The sequence below is a fragment of the Procambarus clarkii genome, chromosome 27, assembly GCF_040958095.1.
Source record: "Procambarus clarkii isolate CNS0578487 chromosome 27, FALCON_Pclarkii_2.0, whole genome shotgun sequence".
Lineage (NCBI taxonomy): Eukaryota > Metazoa > Arthropoda > Malacostraca > Decapoda > Cambaridae > Procambarus > Procambarus clarkii.
In genome coordinates, this window is record NC_091176.1 from 10,737,164 (window position 1) to 10,755,823 (window position 18,660).

The 18,660-nt window shown below is 41.2% G+C and overlaps 1 protein-coding gene across 1 annotated transcript in view; it reads right to left on the reverse strand.

The window, feature by feature from the left end:
• RIC-3 (RIC3 acetylcholine receptor chaperone) overlaps positions 1–18,526 on the reverse strand; it is a 109,519-nt gene extending 90,993 nt beyond the window's left edge. The window contains exon 1 of the mRNA XM_069332036.1: positions 18,316–18,526. Within this exon, the coding sequence (XP_069188137.1) occupies positions 18,316–18,478 (163 nt within the window). The 5' untranslated portion in view covers positions 18,479–18,526. The remainder of the gene's footprint in view (positions 1–18,315) is intronic.
• Between the last annotated feature and the right edge of the window lie 134 nt (positions 18,527–18,660).

Below are 18,660 nucleotides of genomic sequence, written 5' to 3' on the forward strand. Positions count from 1 at the left end.
AACACTGACCTGGTCACCCCTCCAACACTGTCCTGGTCACCCCACCAACACTGTCTTGGTCACCCCACCAACACTGTCCTGGTCACCCCACCAACACTGTCCTGGTCACCCCTCCAACACTGACCTGGTCACCCCACCAACACTGACCTGGTCACCCCTCCAACACTGTCCTGGTCACCCCACCAACACTGTCCTGGTCACCCCACCAACACTGACCTGGTCACCCCACCAACACTGTCCTGGTCACCCCACCAACACTGACCTGGTCACCCCACCAACACTGACCTGGACGTAACACTACCCGTCATCAGTCGGTAGAGGAGAGTGACCAAACCATCACCTCCAACTAGTTCACCAAATGAGTATAAAGCCTAACATAAACTTACACAAGTAATCACGATATCTAGAAAACTGGCGAGTGATACAAATTCTTCCTTGAATACGTTAAATACACGTGTATGTATTTAAGGAGGGAGTTAATATTTAAGGAGGGTTAATCTGCTATGGAGGGAGCAGATTAACACGGGTTAGCAGTGGGAAAATCCGCTCTTAGTGCTCGTGGTCTTTCTCTGCTCTTGGTAAGTGATCACCTACATACTTTAGTCTTAAGGACTTGTTGGGTTATATTTGGCATTACAGCACACCCCGTGCATCCTGGACTTCATTATGTGCTGAGTTTGTGTCCGAACTATGTAGTGAGAATTATGTTTTAATATTAATATAGGGTCTTCTGTTCAATAAAGCGAAAAATGTGGATTTTAGAACATCTCCTGAACCCTAACCATATTTAACTAACACATCCTCTTATTTAAATAGTACTTTTTGTAACTATGTGAACATTCGTACATACAAAGACGTAATTGACAATTATATAGTAAAATTTGGTACTAGTCCTGAAAAAATGAAGCTAAAAAACAAATATTTCTTGGCCTACTATAGCACATATATGTACTACATTAGGCCTCAGATAGCGTGTATTAAGCCTAGGAAGGTTAGGTTAGGTTCAATTTTCTTTGCAAAATCAATTCAAAAACTTTTCCAATTTGTCCAAATTCAATAGTTCCGATTTCTACTTTCTAATTACCTTTTACGTCCGACCAATATACATTAAAGCTGCCAGGGGTGTGGTAGGGTGGTGGTGGTGTGCATGACCAGATTTGGCCAGACCGTTATCACGATCTGACATGCCTCAAATTTAATGTGGGTTTGCCAAACCAGATGTTTACGAGCCTCATCAACCCATCTAATCTATTGCAATCGTTTAATGTCACAAAAGCAACCGTAAGTTTGACATTATGGTCAATAGCGTCAAAATTGTTGAATTAAGTGTGAAGGCAGGTTGCTTATTAACGCTGCCAAAAGCTGTGTGTAGGCAAGAGTATTCATTCTTCGTCCTAAAACATGTTTTTTTTTCCCGTAGTGTGAAGAAAAACTCGGTTGAATGGGACAATTTTTTTCGAAGCGTTGCAAAGCGAGCGACGGCTAGGAGGGTGCTGGACCAGGGTTGCCAGATCTGAATTGCTGAAAGTAGCGAACTGAAGGACTAAAAGTAGCGAATGTGTAATAAAAAGTAGCCCAATATTTTGTTTAATGACTGATATTATCACTGCATGTATTTTATATATAAAAAATGCGATAATAGGATAACTTACTAGTATTCACCGCATGCAAGACATGATTGTAGGGTGTGGAGTCCCTGCATGTCTTCACAGTTGAGCAAAGTTTATCATTATTAATATCGATAAGTTCTTTTTGAGAAGATGTGGTTGAAGACTTGAGTTGAGGAAGGTGGGTTGCCAACACAGCCAGTCAGGTATGCAAATAAGCATGAAAATAATCAAAAGGACAGGAGGAGGAGGAGAAAGAGAACTGCAAGAGAAGCAGACCACAGAAAATACCCAAATCTAGAAAGTAAAGGACAAAGAATAGCATAGACAGAACAGACACCACAGGAAGACAGCATGACAGGTGGAGGAAGGGACAGGTTAGTGTGACAGAGCCGGAAGACAGAACAGAACTGGGGCAGACAGAGTGTGGCCTTCCCTGTACAAGCAGAGCAATACACCCTGCTGGTCGAAGACAACCCCTTAACAAGGAGTGGGGTTAACAGGCAATGTGGCATTTCCTCAATCACAAGTTCTGCTCCGTGCACGGCCAAGAGACGCCAAACTCAGGAGCCAAGACACACACTCATACACAAACAGGTGTCTGTTTAAATCCGCCGCATTTTCTGGCACCAATGCCTGGCATTCCGGCACCTGCAGTATGCACTTGTTGTCTCATATAAGCCCATTAACACCAGTCTTCAACTTTCTGTACTTACTATAGAAAATAAGGTCTTAAAAGTCAGTTGAGCAAAACTTATAGGAAGATATAATAATATAGCAGTAAATATTATGATGAAGAGGGTGCGGTTAATGCTGGTGATGTAGACGAAGCCTGACCGGAGGCAAGACAACCAATAATACAATTAAGATGTCTTTACAAGTTAGGTGAGTCGTAGCTGTGTAGCAAGGCTGCATGACACGTTCTATGTAACAAGATGAGTTAAAGAGCGCAAGGTCATACAGGTATCTCTCTCTCTCTCTCTCTCTCTCTCTCTCTCTCTCTCTCTCTCTCTCTCTCTCACACTCATATTTCTTTATTTTTCCTTCCCTTCTTTTTTTCCTACGCCCCCTCCCTTCCACCTTCAAACTGTGTGATGCGTCAACCTGGCTCCATTCTGCTCTCTCTCCCGTCGTCTCCTCTGCAGGTGCCATCAAGTACGTGTCTCCTGTGTTTACATTACTGGCCCTGTGGAAGTGGTCGTGACGTCACCTGATTGCTAAACTGAATTGGTGGTAGGTGAGAAGGAGCAACACACCCACGGCGAGCGACAGACAGACAGACATATTCCCAAGATTCCTTCATATGACCCAACTTCGTGGACATGCAGAAGTTGGCAGTCACAACATGGTGTTCAGCAATCAACAGCCTCATCCTGACTGTGCCTTGCTCACAAACTTCAGACGGGTTCATTCATTACTAGTGACTCGTATTTGGTAACAACTAGTTTTCTCAACATGTAGATACACGAGAAATCAAGCCAACTGACTATATGAAAGCTTTAGCGCACACTTACGGCATCCTCTTCCTACTAGATAGTTACCTAGCATTAGATTTGACTTTATTCGTAATTAGTAAAGTAATAAGCTCAGAAAATAAAGGAGTTTTTAAGGGTCAGGCTTCAAATGAGTTTGAAGAGAGATGTACATGTTTCGTAAGTGCCTGATAAATCCATGGTCAATGATTATAACATCTTTTAGTTTTCATTAACGTAAATCTGGATTAAAGTCTTGAACGAATACACTGCTGAGGAAACGCAAACATTCAAAATGGACACTATCCCCCCAAAGGGAAAAGTAATGCCTGTTGAATTCCTGGTGATATCTCTGTCTGCCGTTAAAGTGTCAAACATCGTTATTATCCTGATTAAGTAATTACCCCCCCCCCTAATCCATTATAATTGATCGTCGTATTCCCAGCTCACCTGACAAAGAATCTAACAACCGGTAGGAGTAATGACATCGCCAAACTATGTTGTTGTTGTTGATAATAACTGATTTGATTCAAGTTCAAGTATGTTTATTGAGACAAGAAAGAAATACATCTCAAAGGGATAGAGTAGCTTAGGCTATTTCTACCCTCCTCTGATTTGATTTCCCTGTACTAGAGCACATAGTGTTACTGGTTAACACCAAGCTTCAACCCTTATTATAACCATATGATTATAGTGAAGCTGGAAATAAGTGCCAACCACAGGCTTCCACACACCGTTTATGGAACGTAATACCGTTGATGTCTTTGATAATATTAATAATATAACCCCCCCCCCCACCCCAACAGTCTTGTGAGTACGGTGTAAGGAGAATGTATTATGTCCAGAGAAGTAAACATCTGCTACCAGGTGAGTTTTTTTGACGAATTATTCCATGTTTTGCTGAGAGGTATCATGTGGGAGCTTTGGGTAGATAGGCAAGAAGTTAGTTCATCTCCAAATACTGTGATGTTTCTGGGATGGGGGAATGGATATGGGAGGGAGGGAGGGAGGGAGTAAGGAAGGGAGGGAGATAAGTAAGAGGAAAGAAGAACGGAAAGGAGAAAAAGACGACTTTGGGGAAGAGGGAGAGAGAAAAGGAGGGATGAAATTAGTACATGGGAAAGAAAGAGATAAGGGAGGAAAAAGGGATAGATAGTGGAGAAATTTGAATGGGAAGGAATGAAGATGTGAGAGAGTGAAGGGGAGGCACGGAGAGATGACAAGGGAGGAGAGACTAGGACTAGAAGGGAAAAGTTGGGAGAGGAAGGGAAGAAGGGAGCTTAACAGTGCTTATGTAAATGATGCTATCTGCATACCTAATTACCCAATAAATTACATCCCCCCCCCCTCACCCTCTTTATATTTCTATTATTTTATCAGGTGAGTTGAGGAGAAGACTATTGCTGTTAACAGGCTTACAGCTTTCCTTTCCCACAGATCATCTTAAACCTTACCCCTTCTTGGTTTCCTTGGAACACGACCCGCCAAGAGGTTAACAACCAGGTCCCAAATTACTGTTGGGTGAACAGGGGACAAAGAGATATGTATCTGAGCCCACACTACCCTTCCTGGCCACAGCTCGAACTCAGTCGAAATCGATGGCGAGGCACGTCCCTGCACTACAGTGACTGTCCCCACCACCCCACCCCTTTCCTCTCGCTCTCAACAATAGCATCATTAACTTCTACCTTAACCAAGCTTCTAATAAATGACTTCAGTGACCTCTTGCAGTCACGCCCCACACTGTTGGTTAACCAGGATGCGGCCCGGCGACCAGCCAAGGTGGTGCTCCTGCACCCGCTCCTCCCCCCACCCCTTCCCCCCGACTACCACACACACTCCATTACACCCAACATGACCCACCCAACATGACCCACCCAACATGACCCACCCAACATGACCCACCCAACATGACCCCACATGACCCACCAACATGACCCACCCAACATGAACAAATAATGAGAATATCCACCAGGGCTGTGAGGTGGACGTGAACCTACGACCAAGGCATTGTTCACGGTCGTAACGTTAATGTAATATATATGTGTGTGTGTTTATGAACAAATAAACATTCTCTATATATTTACAACTATAAAAATAAACAAAGAATTCCACAAATCCATAAGGGCCGTGACGAGGATTCGGACCTACGTCCGAGATCATCCCAGACGCTGTCTCTATCGACTGAGCTACGACATGGTCAAAAAGTTGAAACCAAAGTTCTACTGAATTTACTGGATCCTGCAGCCTCTCCGAGACACAAACCAGGGTTTTACACAACTCCCCCCATGCACTCGAGCTATGCAATAGGCCGTTCTCCCTCTTCGCCCTTACTTCATTACTCAGAAATCACGCTATTGTGATTTCTATGTGTAATGAATTCCACGCAATAATTCTTATCACGTGTCTATATTTGTGCACTAATGCAATTAATTTACCATTATAATAGACACAGCAACAAGAATAACAGCGTTCACTGCACTATATCACCACAAGAGAGTTAACACGTGCAAAAATGTACAAAAGAATCCGATGGCTCAGCTGACACAACTGACCACCAACACTGGCCCCGCCCCCAGCACCCAGCTGACACAACTGACCACCAACACTGGCCCCGCCCCCAGCACCCAGCTGACACAACTGACCACCAACACTGGCCCCGCCCCCAGCACCCAGCTGACACAACTGACCACCAACACTGGCCCCGCCCCCAGTACCCAGCTGACACAACTGATCAACAACACTGGCCCCGCCCCCAGCAGCCAGCTGACACAACTGACCACCAACACTGGCCCCGCCCCCAGCACCCAGCTGACACAACTGACCACCAACACTGGCCCCGCCCCCAGCACCCAGCTGACACAACTGACCACCAACACTGGCCCCGCCCCCAGCACCCAGCACCCAGCTGACACAACTGACCACCAACACTGGCCCCGCCCCCAGCACCCAGCTGACACAACTGACCACCAACACTGGCCCCGCCCCCAGCACCCAGCTGACACAACTGACCACCAACACTGGCCCCGCCCCCAGCACCCAGCTGACACAACTGACCACCAACACTGGCCCCGCTCTGTTATCACAGCTACACTGGAGCTCTGAAGAATTAAATCTAGCAGAAGAATATGACCAGTAAGAACATATACTAGGGAACAGCAACAGTGGGAGGCGTGAAGATAATAGTAGCAGTGATTTACAATCCTCCAAACAGTAGAACATGTAGGGAAGAATATGACAGATGTGTGAGAATTGTCTAAAGGTAATGGAAAAAGCAGCAACAGTAGTAACGAGAACAAGAGCTAAAAACCTAATACTGGTGAGACCTTAAGCACTGAGAAATAATAGACTGGATAAGTAGATAAGACTATATCTCATCATCCCAACAGGGGTGATGAGACATGGAGAACAAAACTGAGAGACGTGGCAGACTTCTTAAAGCAACATATCACACAACCAACAAGAGTAAGAGGCGACTCACTAGCAACACAAGACTTGGGGTTTTCCCAAAATGGAGCAGATGTTGAACAAATTGTGTATGCGATGCCTCTAGGAGCTAGTGACCACTGCATTGTCATCCTTGAATGCATAGTGGAGCTGGAGGATTTGGTTGCACCAAGAAACCCATTGAAGAAGAAGATAGATTACAAACATGTCATTCCTCAACGGAATGGGGGACGTTCTGTGGGAAATCCAAAGGGAAAAATAAATGGAAGGGAAGACAATAAATGAGATGATGAAACTCATCATCTCTTGGAATGTAAAGTAAACCCCTGGTTCAATAGGTAATGTAGGGAAGCGAAAGAAAGGACAAAAAAGTCTGGAAAAGGTACAGAGAACTAGGAATAAATGGCAATATAAAGGCACTAAAGAGAACCACATACGAATACTCCCGCGTTAGTAGAGAAACTGAGAGGCAATTAGAAAATGACATTGCTGCTAAAGCTAAGGTACAACCAAAGCTGTTCTATAGCTCTGTAAGGAGAAAACAACAGTGCGAGATCATGTGCTAAGATTGAGGAAACAAGGGGAAGCTTACACTGGAACCAGCATGGAGACCAAGGTTGCAAGATAAAACGCAGGAGAAAATATTGGATGGCGTTGTAGTCACTGTAAAAGAGGTGAGAAAAATCCTGGGGAAACTAGATGTGACAAAATCACTTGGGCCAGACCTAATCTCACCGTGGCTGCTGAAGGAGGCAGCAGAAGTACTTTGTCACCTATTATCTAATAATTTAAGGAAACACTTGCGACAGGTAATCTCACAGATGTGTGGAAGAAGTTAAACATAGTCCCAATATTCAAAAATAAGTGTATAGAAAGGAGCCATTTAATTACAGACTTGTGTCATTGACAAGTATTTCTTGTAAAGTGCTGGAGAAAGTAATCAGGTCAATAATGATGGCACGTCTGGAGAGGATTGACTATGTGACAAAAAATCGGCATGGATTTAGAAATGGAAAGCCATGCCTGACAAACTTGATTGAGTCTTATGACAAAGTTACTAAAATACGACAAGAAAATGAAGGCTGGGTACACTGTATTTTTCTAGACTGTCAAAAGGCATTTGATACGGTTCCCCATGAAAGACTGTTGTACAAGATGAAGAAGCAAGCTGGAATAGCTGGGAAAACACTGAAATTGGTAAGGAAGTACACTAAGGACAGAAAGCAAAGGGTCACAGTTAGAGAGGAAGTTTCAAGCTGGAGGAATGTAACAGGTGGGGCCCCACAAGGCTCTGTCCTGGAACTGCTGCTGTTCCTAATTTATGTGAACAACCTACCCGAGAGAGTGAGTTCGGGAATGTAAATGTTTGCAGATGATGCAAAGCCGATGGGAAATGTGAAAACAGATGAGGGCTGCAGGATGTTATAGGAAGGCCTTGACAACTCCAGCAGTGGTCAAACAAATGGCTGCTGGAATTGAATCCCAATATGTGTAAGGTAATGAAGATGGGAAAGGGAGAGAGGAGACTAAATCTGAATCTGAATCCATGAGCACCACACCAGAAATAAATACAGTTTTGATATTCCTAGAGTGCGACTTAATCAAACCAGAAATGCTCTACAAATCAAGGGGCCCAGAATGTGGAATGACCTTCCCAACCATGTTAAAGACTGTACCTCTCTCAACCAGTTTAAGTTAAAAACGAAGCTATACCTAATAAATTCCCTGTAACCTACCTTACCCCTCTGTTGTCAACCCATGTATGTTTTTTTTTTTTTTTTTTTTTCAAATCAACGCTGTTTGAATGTAATTTTCTGTAATAATTTGTAATTGTATTTGTGCTGCTTTTTCAACAATGTTCCCCCCTCTTTTACCTCTATTTTTATTTGTACTCAACACATTTTATTCTCTTTACCCATTAGTTTTAAGCTTTAGTCATTAGTGTTTTTTCCTGCCCGAAACGCTTTGCGTAATAGTGGCTTTAGGCATTGTATGTACTAGCTCTATCTATAAAGGCAACAAACTTTGTAAAATCTCTTTATGTATGTACCTTTACCTAAATAAAAATTATTATTATTATTATTATTATTATTATTATTATTATACTAAAAGGCATCTACGCCATAGGGGTAAGCCAACTATAGGAATCAAAGAGAAAGATTTTGGAGTGGATATAATTCCGACACTAACACTGGAGGCACACCTAAACTGGACAACATCAGCATCATAAGGAATATTGGCAAATATAAGAACATCGTTTAGAAACCTAAATGTGAACTCCTTCAAGAGCAGTCTACACAACACTTGTTAGACCAATAATGGAATATACATCACAAGCAGGAATCTGCACCTTGTGAAGCATAAAGCCAAAATTGAAAAAGTACTACGGTTTGCAACAGTGGTGCCGGAGCTAATAGCTACAATGATAGGGTAATGAAGTAAAATCTCACAACCGTAGAGGATAGACGGAACTGAGGGAATGTGATAACAATATACAAGATATTGAGGGAGAATAGATAAGGTGGACAAGGAAAGCCTATTTAGATTGAGTAGAAAGCAGGACAAGAGGACACAGGTGGAAGTTGGAAACGCATATGCACCGAAGGAACGTAAGGAAGTTCTCGTACCCGGTGCAGGTAGTTAACAAGTGCAATGCTCTCAAAGAAGAAGTTGTGGAAGCCACCTCCATCCACAACTTTAAAGGCCAAATTTAACAAAGAATTTGAACGTCAGAATAGTTAAATTGAAACGCAACAGGAACAAGACTAGTGTAGGCGGGACATAAAGAGGTAGACCTCACTTCTTTGTAGGCACTAATAGGGAAGTACCACCACCACCACCACACACCACCCAACCACATGTAACACCACCCCACCTTTATTTCGGGCCCAGCCTTGTCAAGTAGAAGACCGTCCCTGTTGGCAGTGTTGTCATATATTTAGACCGAATCCTCATTCTCTCTTTCTCACTTGTGTGTCATGTGTTTATCTCGGGTTACCTCGCCAGTGTCACCAAGAAACCTAGGTTAATGTCCCAAAACACTGAGAAGGATTTGTTTTCCAGCCACATTTGTGGTTGCAAAACCTTGTGGCCTCATATTTTGAATGTTGTGGTCAGCATATTTTTACGAGGTGTATATTAAAAATATATAACTTACCAATTTTGTAGTTATAATGAAAAACTTTAACTCATTTTAGCACCCATTATGTAGAGTTATCAACCCATCCTCCAAGGGTAATAGTACCTATAGCTACTATGATAGAATGTACAAAATAAGGACTATTGCTTACGTTCGTGTAATTGGAATTCTAAAGGGCGTAACAAAAGTGACAGACTAACCATAAATCTCACCTCTCCTAGGCCTAAATAAGCAATCGTAGGCCTACCAAAGAAATTTTTGGCCTAATTTGGCACATGTACTAGGAAAACTTGGGTTAAGTTGATTTTTCTTTCTCTAGACCTCTACAAAATATATAGTTCAAAAGTGATTTTTGTATACAAATATCCACATTTCGCACTACCATCCATGGTAATTATAGTACTATAATTCTGTACTGCCATCCATGGTATTTACAGGTACTGTACTATTGTTTTGAACAACCATCCATAATAGTTATTGATAATAATTCTGAACTGTCATCCATGATAGTTATAGGTACTATCATGTACTACTATCATCCATAGAAATTATAGGTACTATTATTTTGTACTACCATGAGCAAATTCACAAGGGCCGTGACGAGGGTTCGAACCTACGTCTGAGAGGATCCCAGACGCTGCCTTAATAGACTGAGCTACGACATGGTTAAAAGAATTGCAACCGGAAATTCTACTGACCTTACTCATCGAATTGTATCACGCTATTATGATTTCTGTGCGTATTGTACTACCATTCTTAGGACAACAACAGTGACGATGACACAGGGACACGTGACACCAGTGATGGTGACACAGGGACACGTGACACCAGTGATGGTGTCACAGGGACACGTGACACCAGTGATGGCGACACAGGGACACGTGACACCAGTGATGATGACACGGACACGTGACACCAGTGATGATGACACAGGGACATGTGACACCAGTGATGATGACACAGGGACATGTGACACCAGTGATGATGACACAGGGACATGTGACACCAGTGAAGATGATAACATGAACATACGACATATTTATTATTATTATTATTATTTTCTACTACAGACGTGGCCACACATTTACAATGCTAACCAGCATATATACATTTTCTTCTGTCCTCCATGGACAGGGTTAGAGATGTGTTAAACATATAGTTCAAGGGTTTATTAAACAATCAACCACAGAAGGTGATTCGGTGCTTTTAAAATGCTAAACTAACCTACATACGTAAATACATAGATACACAGATTTACGTATGCCCAACAAAGTGTTCGACGTGTCTTTTACATAGTGTCATTAATGTGCATTTACAAAGGTGAAATATAATTCTGATCAGCTTCCATATATACTTTATACACATACATATACATACACACACACATATACATACATATACATATATACACACACATGCATTCACATACATTTGTCTCTTTTACTCTTACAGAGAGAGATAGCTGCTAGAGAAACTAGTGTGTTATTAATCACTTAATCACTGAAGGTGATTAAGGTGCTTTTACAAGCTCAGGTTATATAGTTACATCACATACATACATTGTATAATTGATACATTACATGGTCAATCTTGGGTACAAGTCCAATATATCATCAAGTGTTCCAGTACTCATATAGTAATTACACAGTTCAGCATACCTCAGCCCAGGAGGGCGAAAGTCAGTCAATATGGAACATTCTACAATATAATTTTCAAGGGAGTGCATGTTTTCTCTTTCACAAAGTTGACACATTGTGTACTCGGACATTTGGGTTTTGAGAAAGCTGCCAGATACGTCTATATATATATAGACGTATATATATAATACGCCCAGGCGTATTCTGGCCACTATAACATCACATTGCCGGGTTCTTGTTCTATTAGTCCCATACCCATAGATTATTAGTCCCATATGTCACGACACCAGTGACGATGACAGGGACATATGACACCAGTACTAATGACACTGGGACATGTGACACCAGTAATAATGACACAGGGACATGTGGCAATAGTGATGATGACAACAGGGACATATGACACCAGTGACGATGACACAAGGACATATACCACCAGTGATGATGACACAGGGTCATATGACACCAGTGACGATGACACAGGGGCATATGCCACCAGTGACGATGACGTAAAGAGACAACTGTGATATTCAAGGCACAGTAAAATACCGACGACACAAAACTAACAAAATGAAATTTAATAACGAACAGATAAAAAAGTATATGTGAAAAATATGAAAAATAAAAAAAAATGAAAGACAAAATAAAAATTGCCAGCGAGAATAAATTTTCATTCGCCATCTTCCTTTGAGACATTTAGGGAGCGAAAATGAAAGCTAATTATTGACATAAGAAACGAGCATTCTGGTATAATGCAGTTACAGCACCTCTCCTGTGTCAGGTAAGTCCACTACGGGCTCACCATAGCCCGTGCTACTTGGAACATTTTGTTCCCAGTAGCAGAGTCTAAAACAACAACAACAACAACAGTATAATGCGCGTAGATGATCCGCTCCTGTGCCAGGTCAACCCGTCCTCACACTAGGCTGTTTAAAGCAGCGGCTGTCCTCCCCACACGCATCCATTAATTTCAACATATTGTGTACGAAAAATGGGTTTGTTATCATATATATATATATATATATATATATATATATATATATATATTTATAACATATATATATATATATATATATATATATATTTTATAACATATATATATATATATATATATATATATATATATATATATATATATATATATATATATATATATATATATATATATTATATATATATATATATATATATATATATATATATATATATATATATATAGCACTCCCCACAGACGCATTCATAAATTTTTATATGCTGTTCATTTAAAACAGGAATTTTCTCAAATATAAATTAATATTATGATATATTAGAATGTTGTGTATATATAGGCATAGGTTAGGTTAGGTGTTTAGGTTCTGTTGGCGATTATTTGTATTTGTAGTACGTGGGTGAGCATTTATAGCGTTGTGGTTCGAACAAAATTCGTCAGTGAAGCGCTTGTTCCGGAAGTGTTCGAACGTTAACAGTTGAGTTGTGTGTGTAAACCGATTTTCATTCATAAACAGGGGGTTTGGCGGGTGCATGGAATCACTTTTGGGTCTTTGTTTGGAGGACGGGCTGTTACATTTATAAACAGAGGGTTTGGTCGGGTGCATGGATTCACTTATAGGTCTCTGTTTGAAGGACGGGTTGATACTCTGTATGTGACGCGGTTCGAATCTTCAAGAGGCAATTTACGCAGCCCGTCCTCCAAACAAAGATCCAAAAGTGATTCCATGCACCCGCCAAACCCCCTGTTTATGAATGAAAATCGGTTTACACACGACTCACAACTGATTTCGTTCGAACACTTCCAGAACAAGTGCTTCACTGACGAGTTTTGTTCGAACCACAACGCTATAAATGCTCCACCCACGTACTACAAATGCCCATAATCGCCAACAGAACCTAAACACCTAACCTAACCTATGCCTATATATACACAACATTCTAATATATCATAATATTAATTTATATTTGAGAAAATTCCTGTTTTAAATGAACAGCAAGTTAAAATTTATGAATGCGTCTGTGGGGGCGACCGCTGGATGTAATGGACTTGAGTCGAGGACGGGTTGATTTACGAGTCAGTCTGCGGCGAGATTTTTCCGTATAGTCGCTAACCAGTTGGACAGTACTTTAGTTATTCCTCTCTGTTAGCTACCTCCAGTATTACCCGACGGGAGGCATTACATTTCATATTATTGATCCTAATATCTGCTGAAACATTCAATATATTGGCAACAAAGAATTATAATGTTCTTGTAGAAAATATGATCCCATCTAAACTACGTTGAGAGAGCTGTATACTCTGTAAAGGTATGTCATGTTGACCTTTTCTCGCGTTAGCTAGGTACTAAAATTACTTTGTTGGACGAGGTTTGCTAGGATACCTTGAGATGATTTCGGGGCTTAGCGACCCCGCAGGCCCGGTCATCGACCACAGGATAAAGGAAATAATTGTCAAAATAAAGTATTAATCCAGTATGGCTATTCAGCACACCTATTTATGTTCTACTTAGTAGGATATAAGCTTAACTTAAATATTTTCCTGTTTGAATAATATTTTATTTATATAAATTGCAGATGATCAGATTACAGTGATTAGTTAACAGGTACAATATTTGGATATTTATAGTCATTATTTATGCGCAGCGTTTCAGGACATGAGCTGAATTATAAGATTTGTTTGCCTTCCTAAGATATACGCAAAATTATGAAGCAAGGATGTGAGCCCTATTGCTGTTAAAATCTGAATCGTGTTCCTCAGTTCTTGTTTTACCTAATTATCTAATGCGATATCAAGAGTGTATATGATATTACTTTTTTTTAATTTCGAGCCAGATCTTTTTGAGGACGATAAGTTAATATTTAGCTAGGAGTATAATGAAACTGCTTACCAAATAAATGCCTGAGATGACCTTGAATCAAGAGATGAAGGCTAAATAAACTCTTTGAGGTTGACATTTTTATTTAGGTATTATCACAACTCGGCAAGAAATATATGTATTAGAAGAATAAGTCACAACACCGTGAAAGGAACAACAAACACTTAGCCCAAACCTTATTCAAGTGACACATTTGCGTTTGTCCTCCTTTCCGTCGAAAACGAACTAAAATGCTATTACTATTTTGCCTTTACTAAGTGGGTTCAGTCTTTTCATGCGCATTCGCCTATGACCTAACCTTCTATATAATGTGAAACTAGCTATGATTCAGTTTTATGTCGCTGTCTACATCGACTATACTTGGCTAAGTTGCTATGCTCCTACCTTAGCCAAGGTGGCGTGAGCTCCAACTGCGGTTTACACATTTACTGCCTTCAATTTAGACCTGGTCACCTGAGACAATAATCGCGTGGCTGTAATAATCACATCAACTACTGCTCGTGTTGAGGTGTCATCCAAATTGATTTTCGTTACGCTATAGGAAAGTGTAATTTTATACGGGAAATATCTGAGGTAGAACTGATTTGGGTTATTGTGACAGCACAGTCACGTCAGGGATCGGCATTGTACACTACTTGAAATGTAAAAATTACAATATTAAGGTGGATGGAGGCGGGGGGGGGGGGGGAAGCTACACACTACAGTACTAAAAATCTTGCGATTGAGAACCTGGAGGGGGAAGGATAAATAAGTAATTATCAAAAGAAAAGTTCATACTACCTGGCGCGGTACACTTTTTGGTGAGATTTGCGGTCAGGAGCCGGTTGGGAGCCGGTCGGCCGAGCGGACAGCACGCTGTACTTGTGATCCTGTGGTCCTGAGTTCGATCCCAGGCGCCGGCGAGAAACAATGGGCAGAGTTTCTTTCACCCTATGCTCCTGTTACCTAGCAGTAAAATAGGTACCTGGGTGTTAGTCAGCTGTCACGGGCTGCTTCCTAGAGGTGGAGGCGTGGTCGAGGACCGGGCCGCAGGGGACACTAAAAAGCCCGGAAATCATCTCAAGAATCATCTCAAGATAGCATTACAGTAGATGCCTCATCTACAATCCTAGTAACTGCTCCATCAACATCCACCACCATATTGTGATATTTATAACAAAATTCTCAGGAAGTTATAGACAAAACTGAAAAAAAAAATCTTCTTAATCGGACACGGCGAGCCTTGCTTCGTATGTCAAGTTGATCTTGTATTTAAAGGGACCGTCCGATAGAGAGGGATTTTGTTTTTTATATATATTTTTATTTTTTATCTCTCTTCGCGGGAATTTCTATAAATATCACGATATCGACGTTTAAATGATTACTAGAGTTATTATCAAGTATCGGTTGAATTTTACCTAAGTAAGACAGTTTTGAGAAATAATCGAAATATTTGGGTTAGGTGACGTAGTCAATTAGTTTTGGTTCAAGATAGAAAAAATGCAGGCGATGAGTCACAATAACGTGGCTGAAGTATGTTGACCAGACCACACACTAGATGTTGAAGGGACGACGACGTTTCGGTCCGTCCTGGACCATTCTCAAGTCATTCTCATCGACTTGAGAATGGTCCAGGACGGACCGAAACGTCGTCGTCCCTTCAACTTCTAGTGTGTGGTCTGGTCAACAAGAAAAAATGTACATCATAGATGTTGAAATGAATGTATTTATTATCAATGCATAACAAAAGTTACCGCAAAACGGCTATCGCAAAAGTTAAAACTATCTAAACTAAACTAAATTTATCGTTTAGCATTAATCTTCAAACGATAGCCTGCGTCAAGTGAACAGTATAAGGTTTTCTCGAAGTCAATACATCTTGTTAATAGACATTTTTCTACTATAGAAAATTATGACTATTGTATTTTATTCAAAATCCCTATAATTACCAAGATTTTACATTTGCATGTCTATTATTACCTTATACAAAATTTATCATTATACATGTCATTAATTAGAAGAATTTTGGAGCAAGTGGTATCATTGCTCACAAACTTATTTATGAACGTAAACAAGTTGTGGTCATTTCAATGTTTTTTTGTTCTTTTTTTTTAGTTCAACATATTTGTGTTTCCCTAATGGCCTATAAGAGAAAATTTTAAATGAAAAAAAAAATCATGCATATTTGAGAAGTATATTGCCTTGTATCTACATCAACCTGTTAACTAACAGGCTTTCCCTTCCTATAGCTCATGGTAAGTCTTACCCACTAGTTTCCCCTGAAATACGACCCACCAGTCGTTTAACAACCAGGTACACCCAATGCAGGCGATGAATCACAATAACGTGGCTAAAGTATGTTGACCAGACCACACACACTAGAAGGTGAAGGGACAACGACCCAATCACTTCAAGCACCATGCAGCATTCTGGCTGAACAGAAAATCAGGTATACCCAATCACTGCTGGGTGAACAGAGGAGTACAATTAAGGATAGGCACCTATAGTCAATCTTCCCCGGCCACTTGTGCAATAGTCAATGATTGGTGCATCCGATCTGCTATAGATTCTTTTCACTCTTCTTCGTGGTATAGTGTTGCTGATGTGTTGCACATTGTCACGCCCTACATGCAAGGTCTCGCGCCAGGATGCAACTTCACACCAGTTGACTAAGTCCTGGGTAGGTGAACAGGTGGATTAGGTGCAAAGAAACGTGCCCAACCATTTATGTTCCGTCCGAGATCCGAACCCGGTATTCCCGATTGTGGTAAGTTATGTGTAAGTTTTCAATGCTGTATACCTGCTCAGTCCAGCTAAAATTGTAACAACGTGTGAGAGTTCTTACGAATAAAATATCTGATTTAGACCATGACCACTATATTGTTTATGAGTGAGCACGTGTTATGACCACAAGGTTGGTTGTTTATGAGCACGTGTTATGACCACAAGGTTGGTTGTTATGAGTAAGCACGTGTTATGACCACAAGGTTGGTTGTTATGAGTGAGCACGTGTTATGGCCACAAGGTTGGTTGTTATGAGTAAGCACGTGTTATGACCACAAGGTTGGTTGTTATGAGTAAGCACGTGTTATGACCACAAGGTTGGTTGTTATGAGTAAGCACGTGTTATGACCACAAGGTTGGTTGTTATGAGTAAGCACGTGTTATGACCACAAGGTTGGTTGTTATGAGTAAGCACGTGTTATGACCACAAGGTTGGTTGTTATGAGTAAGCACGTGTTATGACCACAAGGTTGGTTGTTATGAGTAAGCACGTGTTATGACCACAAGGTTGGTTGTTATGAGTAAGCACGTGTTATACCATCAATGATGACAGTGGGGAGTGGGGGGAGGGGGACACAAGCAGTGGACGACTAGTCACTGAAAATTGGAATATATGTCACACCTCACGTACACACAACCTCTCCTTCACCAAGCGCATCTCCACAACTGATTATTGCTGCATAACTTCCGTATTTATCAAGGAGAACGAGTTATAGGCTAAAAATTATGAATGAACCGGTGTTAAAGGCTTCAAGGTTGCCTGCTCGCGCCACCACGTGCTATAAGCTATCAGGTTGCCTACCTGTAAGCCGGTATATAGATATATATATATATATATATATTTTGAGATTTTTGTTTTAACGTTTAGCCGAATATTATACAATTCGACTGTTACCGTTACAACAAATATATATATAAATCAGATAAAATGACAGAGCAGGATAAAATATCTAAGCCTGATCTAAGGGTATAATCTTGTGAGTATTTCAGTAATAATCAACAGCTCTCCGCAATTCTCACTGTCGATGGCAGTAGTCGAGGATGATATTGCATTGACATGAACCTAAGTCTTGTTTGTTGAACATCTCCCATAAATAGCTAGTTCGCGTCGCCTCCAAAATTCGCTCCTTTAGGAATGATATTTAGGTTCCCCTACCAACAATAAAAAAAAAAAAAGGAAAATCCCAACATAGAATGGAGCAAAATACACGACTGGGCCGGAATTCCTCGTCGGTAAACGATGCCCCACCAGTTAACGCTCTCATTAACACTTTGTTGGAGTTAATTAACGTGTGGTGAGGTTGAGAGAGAGGGTAGAGTGAGGACCGTAGTCGTCTGCTGCGGGCGGCCATAGTGGGCGGCGGTGTGGGCGGCTGCACTCACCTTGCTTACTGGCGGGCGGCAGCGGCTTCACCGACGCCGTCAGCATCGGGTAGAAGATTTTAGGCCATAGCACGGCGAAGCAACCCACCACTATGGCCAGCACGAATATAGTCTTCCCCGTGCCGAATTCGCCCGACATTTTGGCGGAGAGGAGCGAGTACATGCAGGCGCCGCCGGCCCCCAGAGGTCACCACTAGCCCTCCCCTCTCTCCCCTCTCCTCCCCTCCCCCACACACACATGTACACCTTACGCACACTTTATAATACAACACTACTCCTCTTCAGAAATAATATACACTTCTTCATAATTAATATATCGCTATTAACACATAAATTAACAATCCA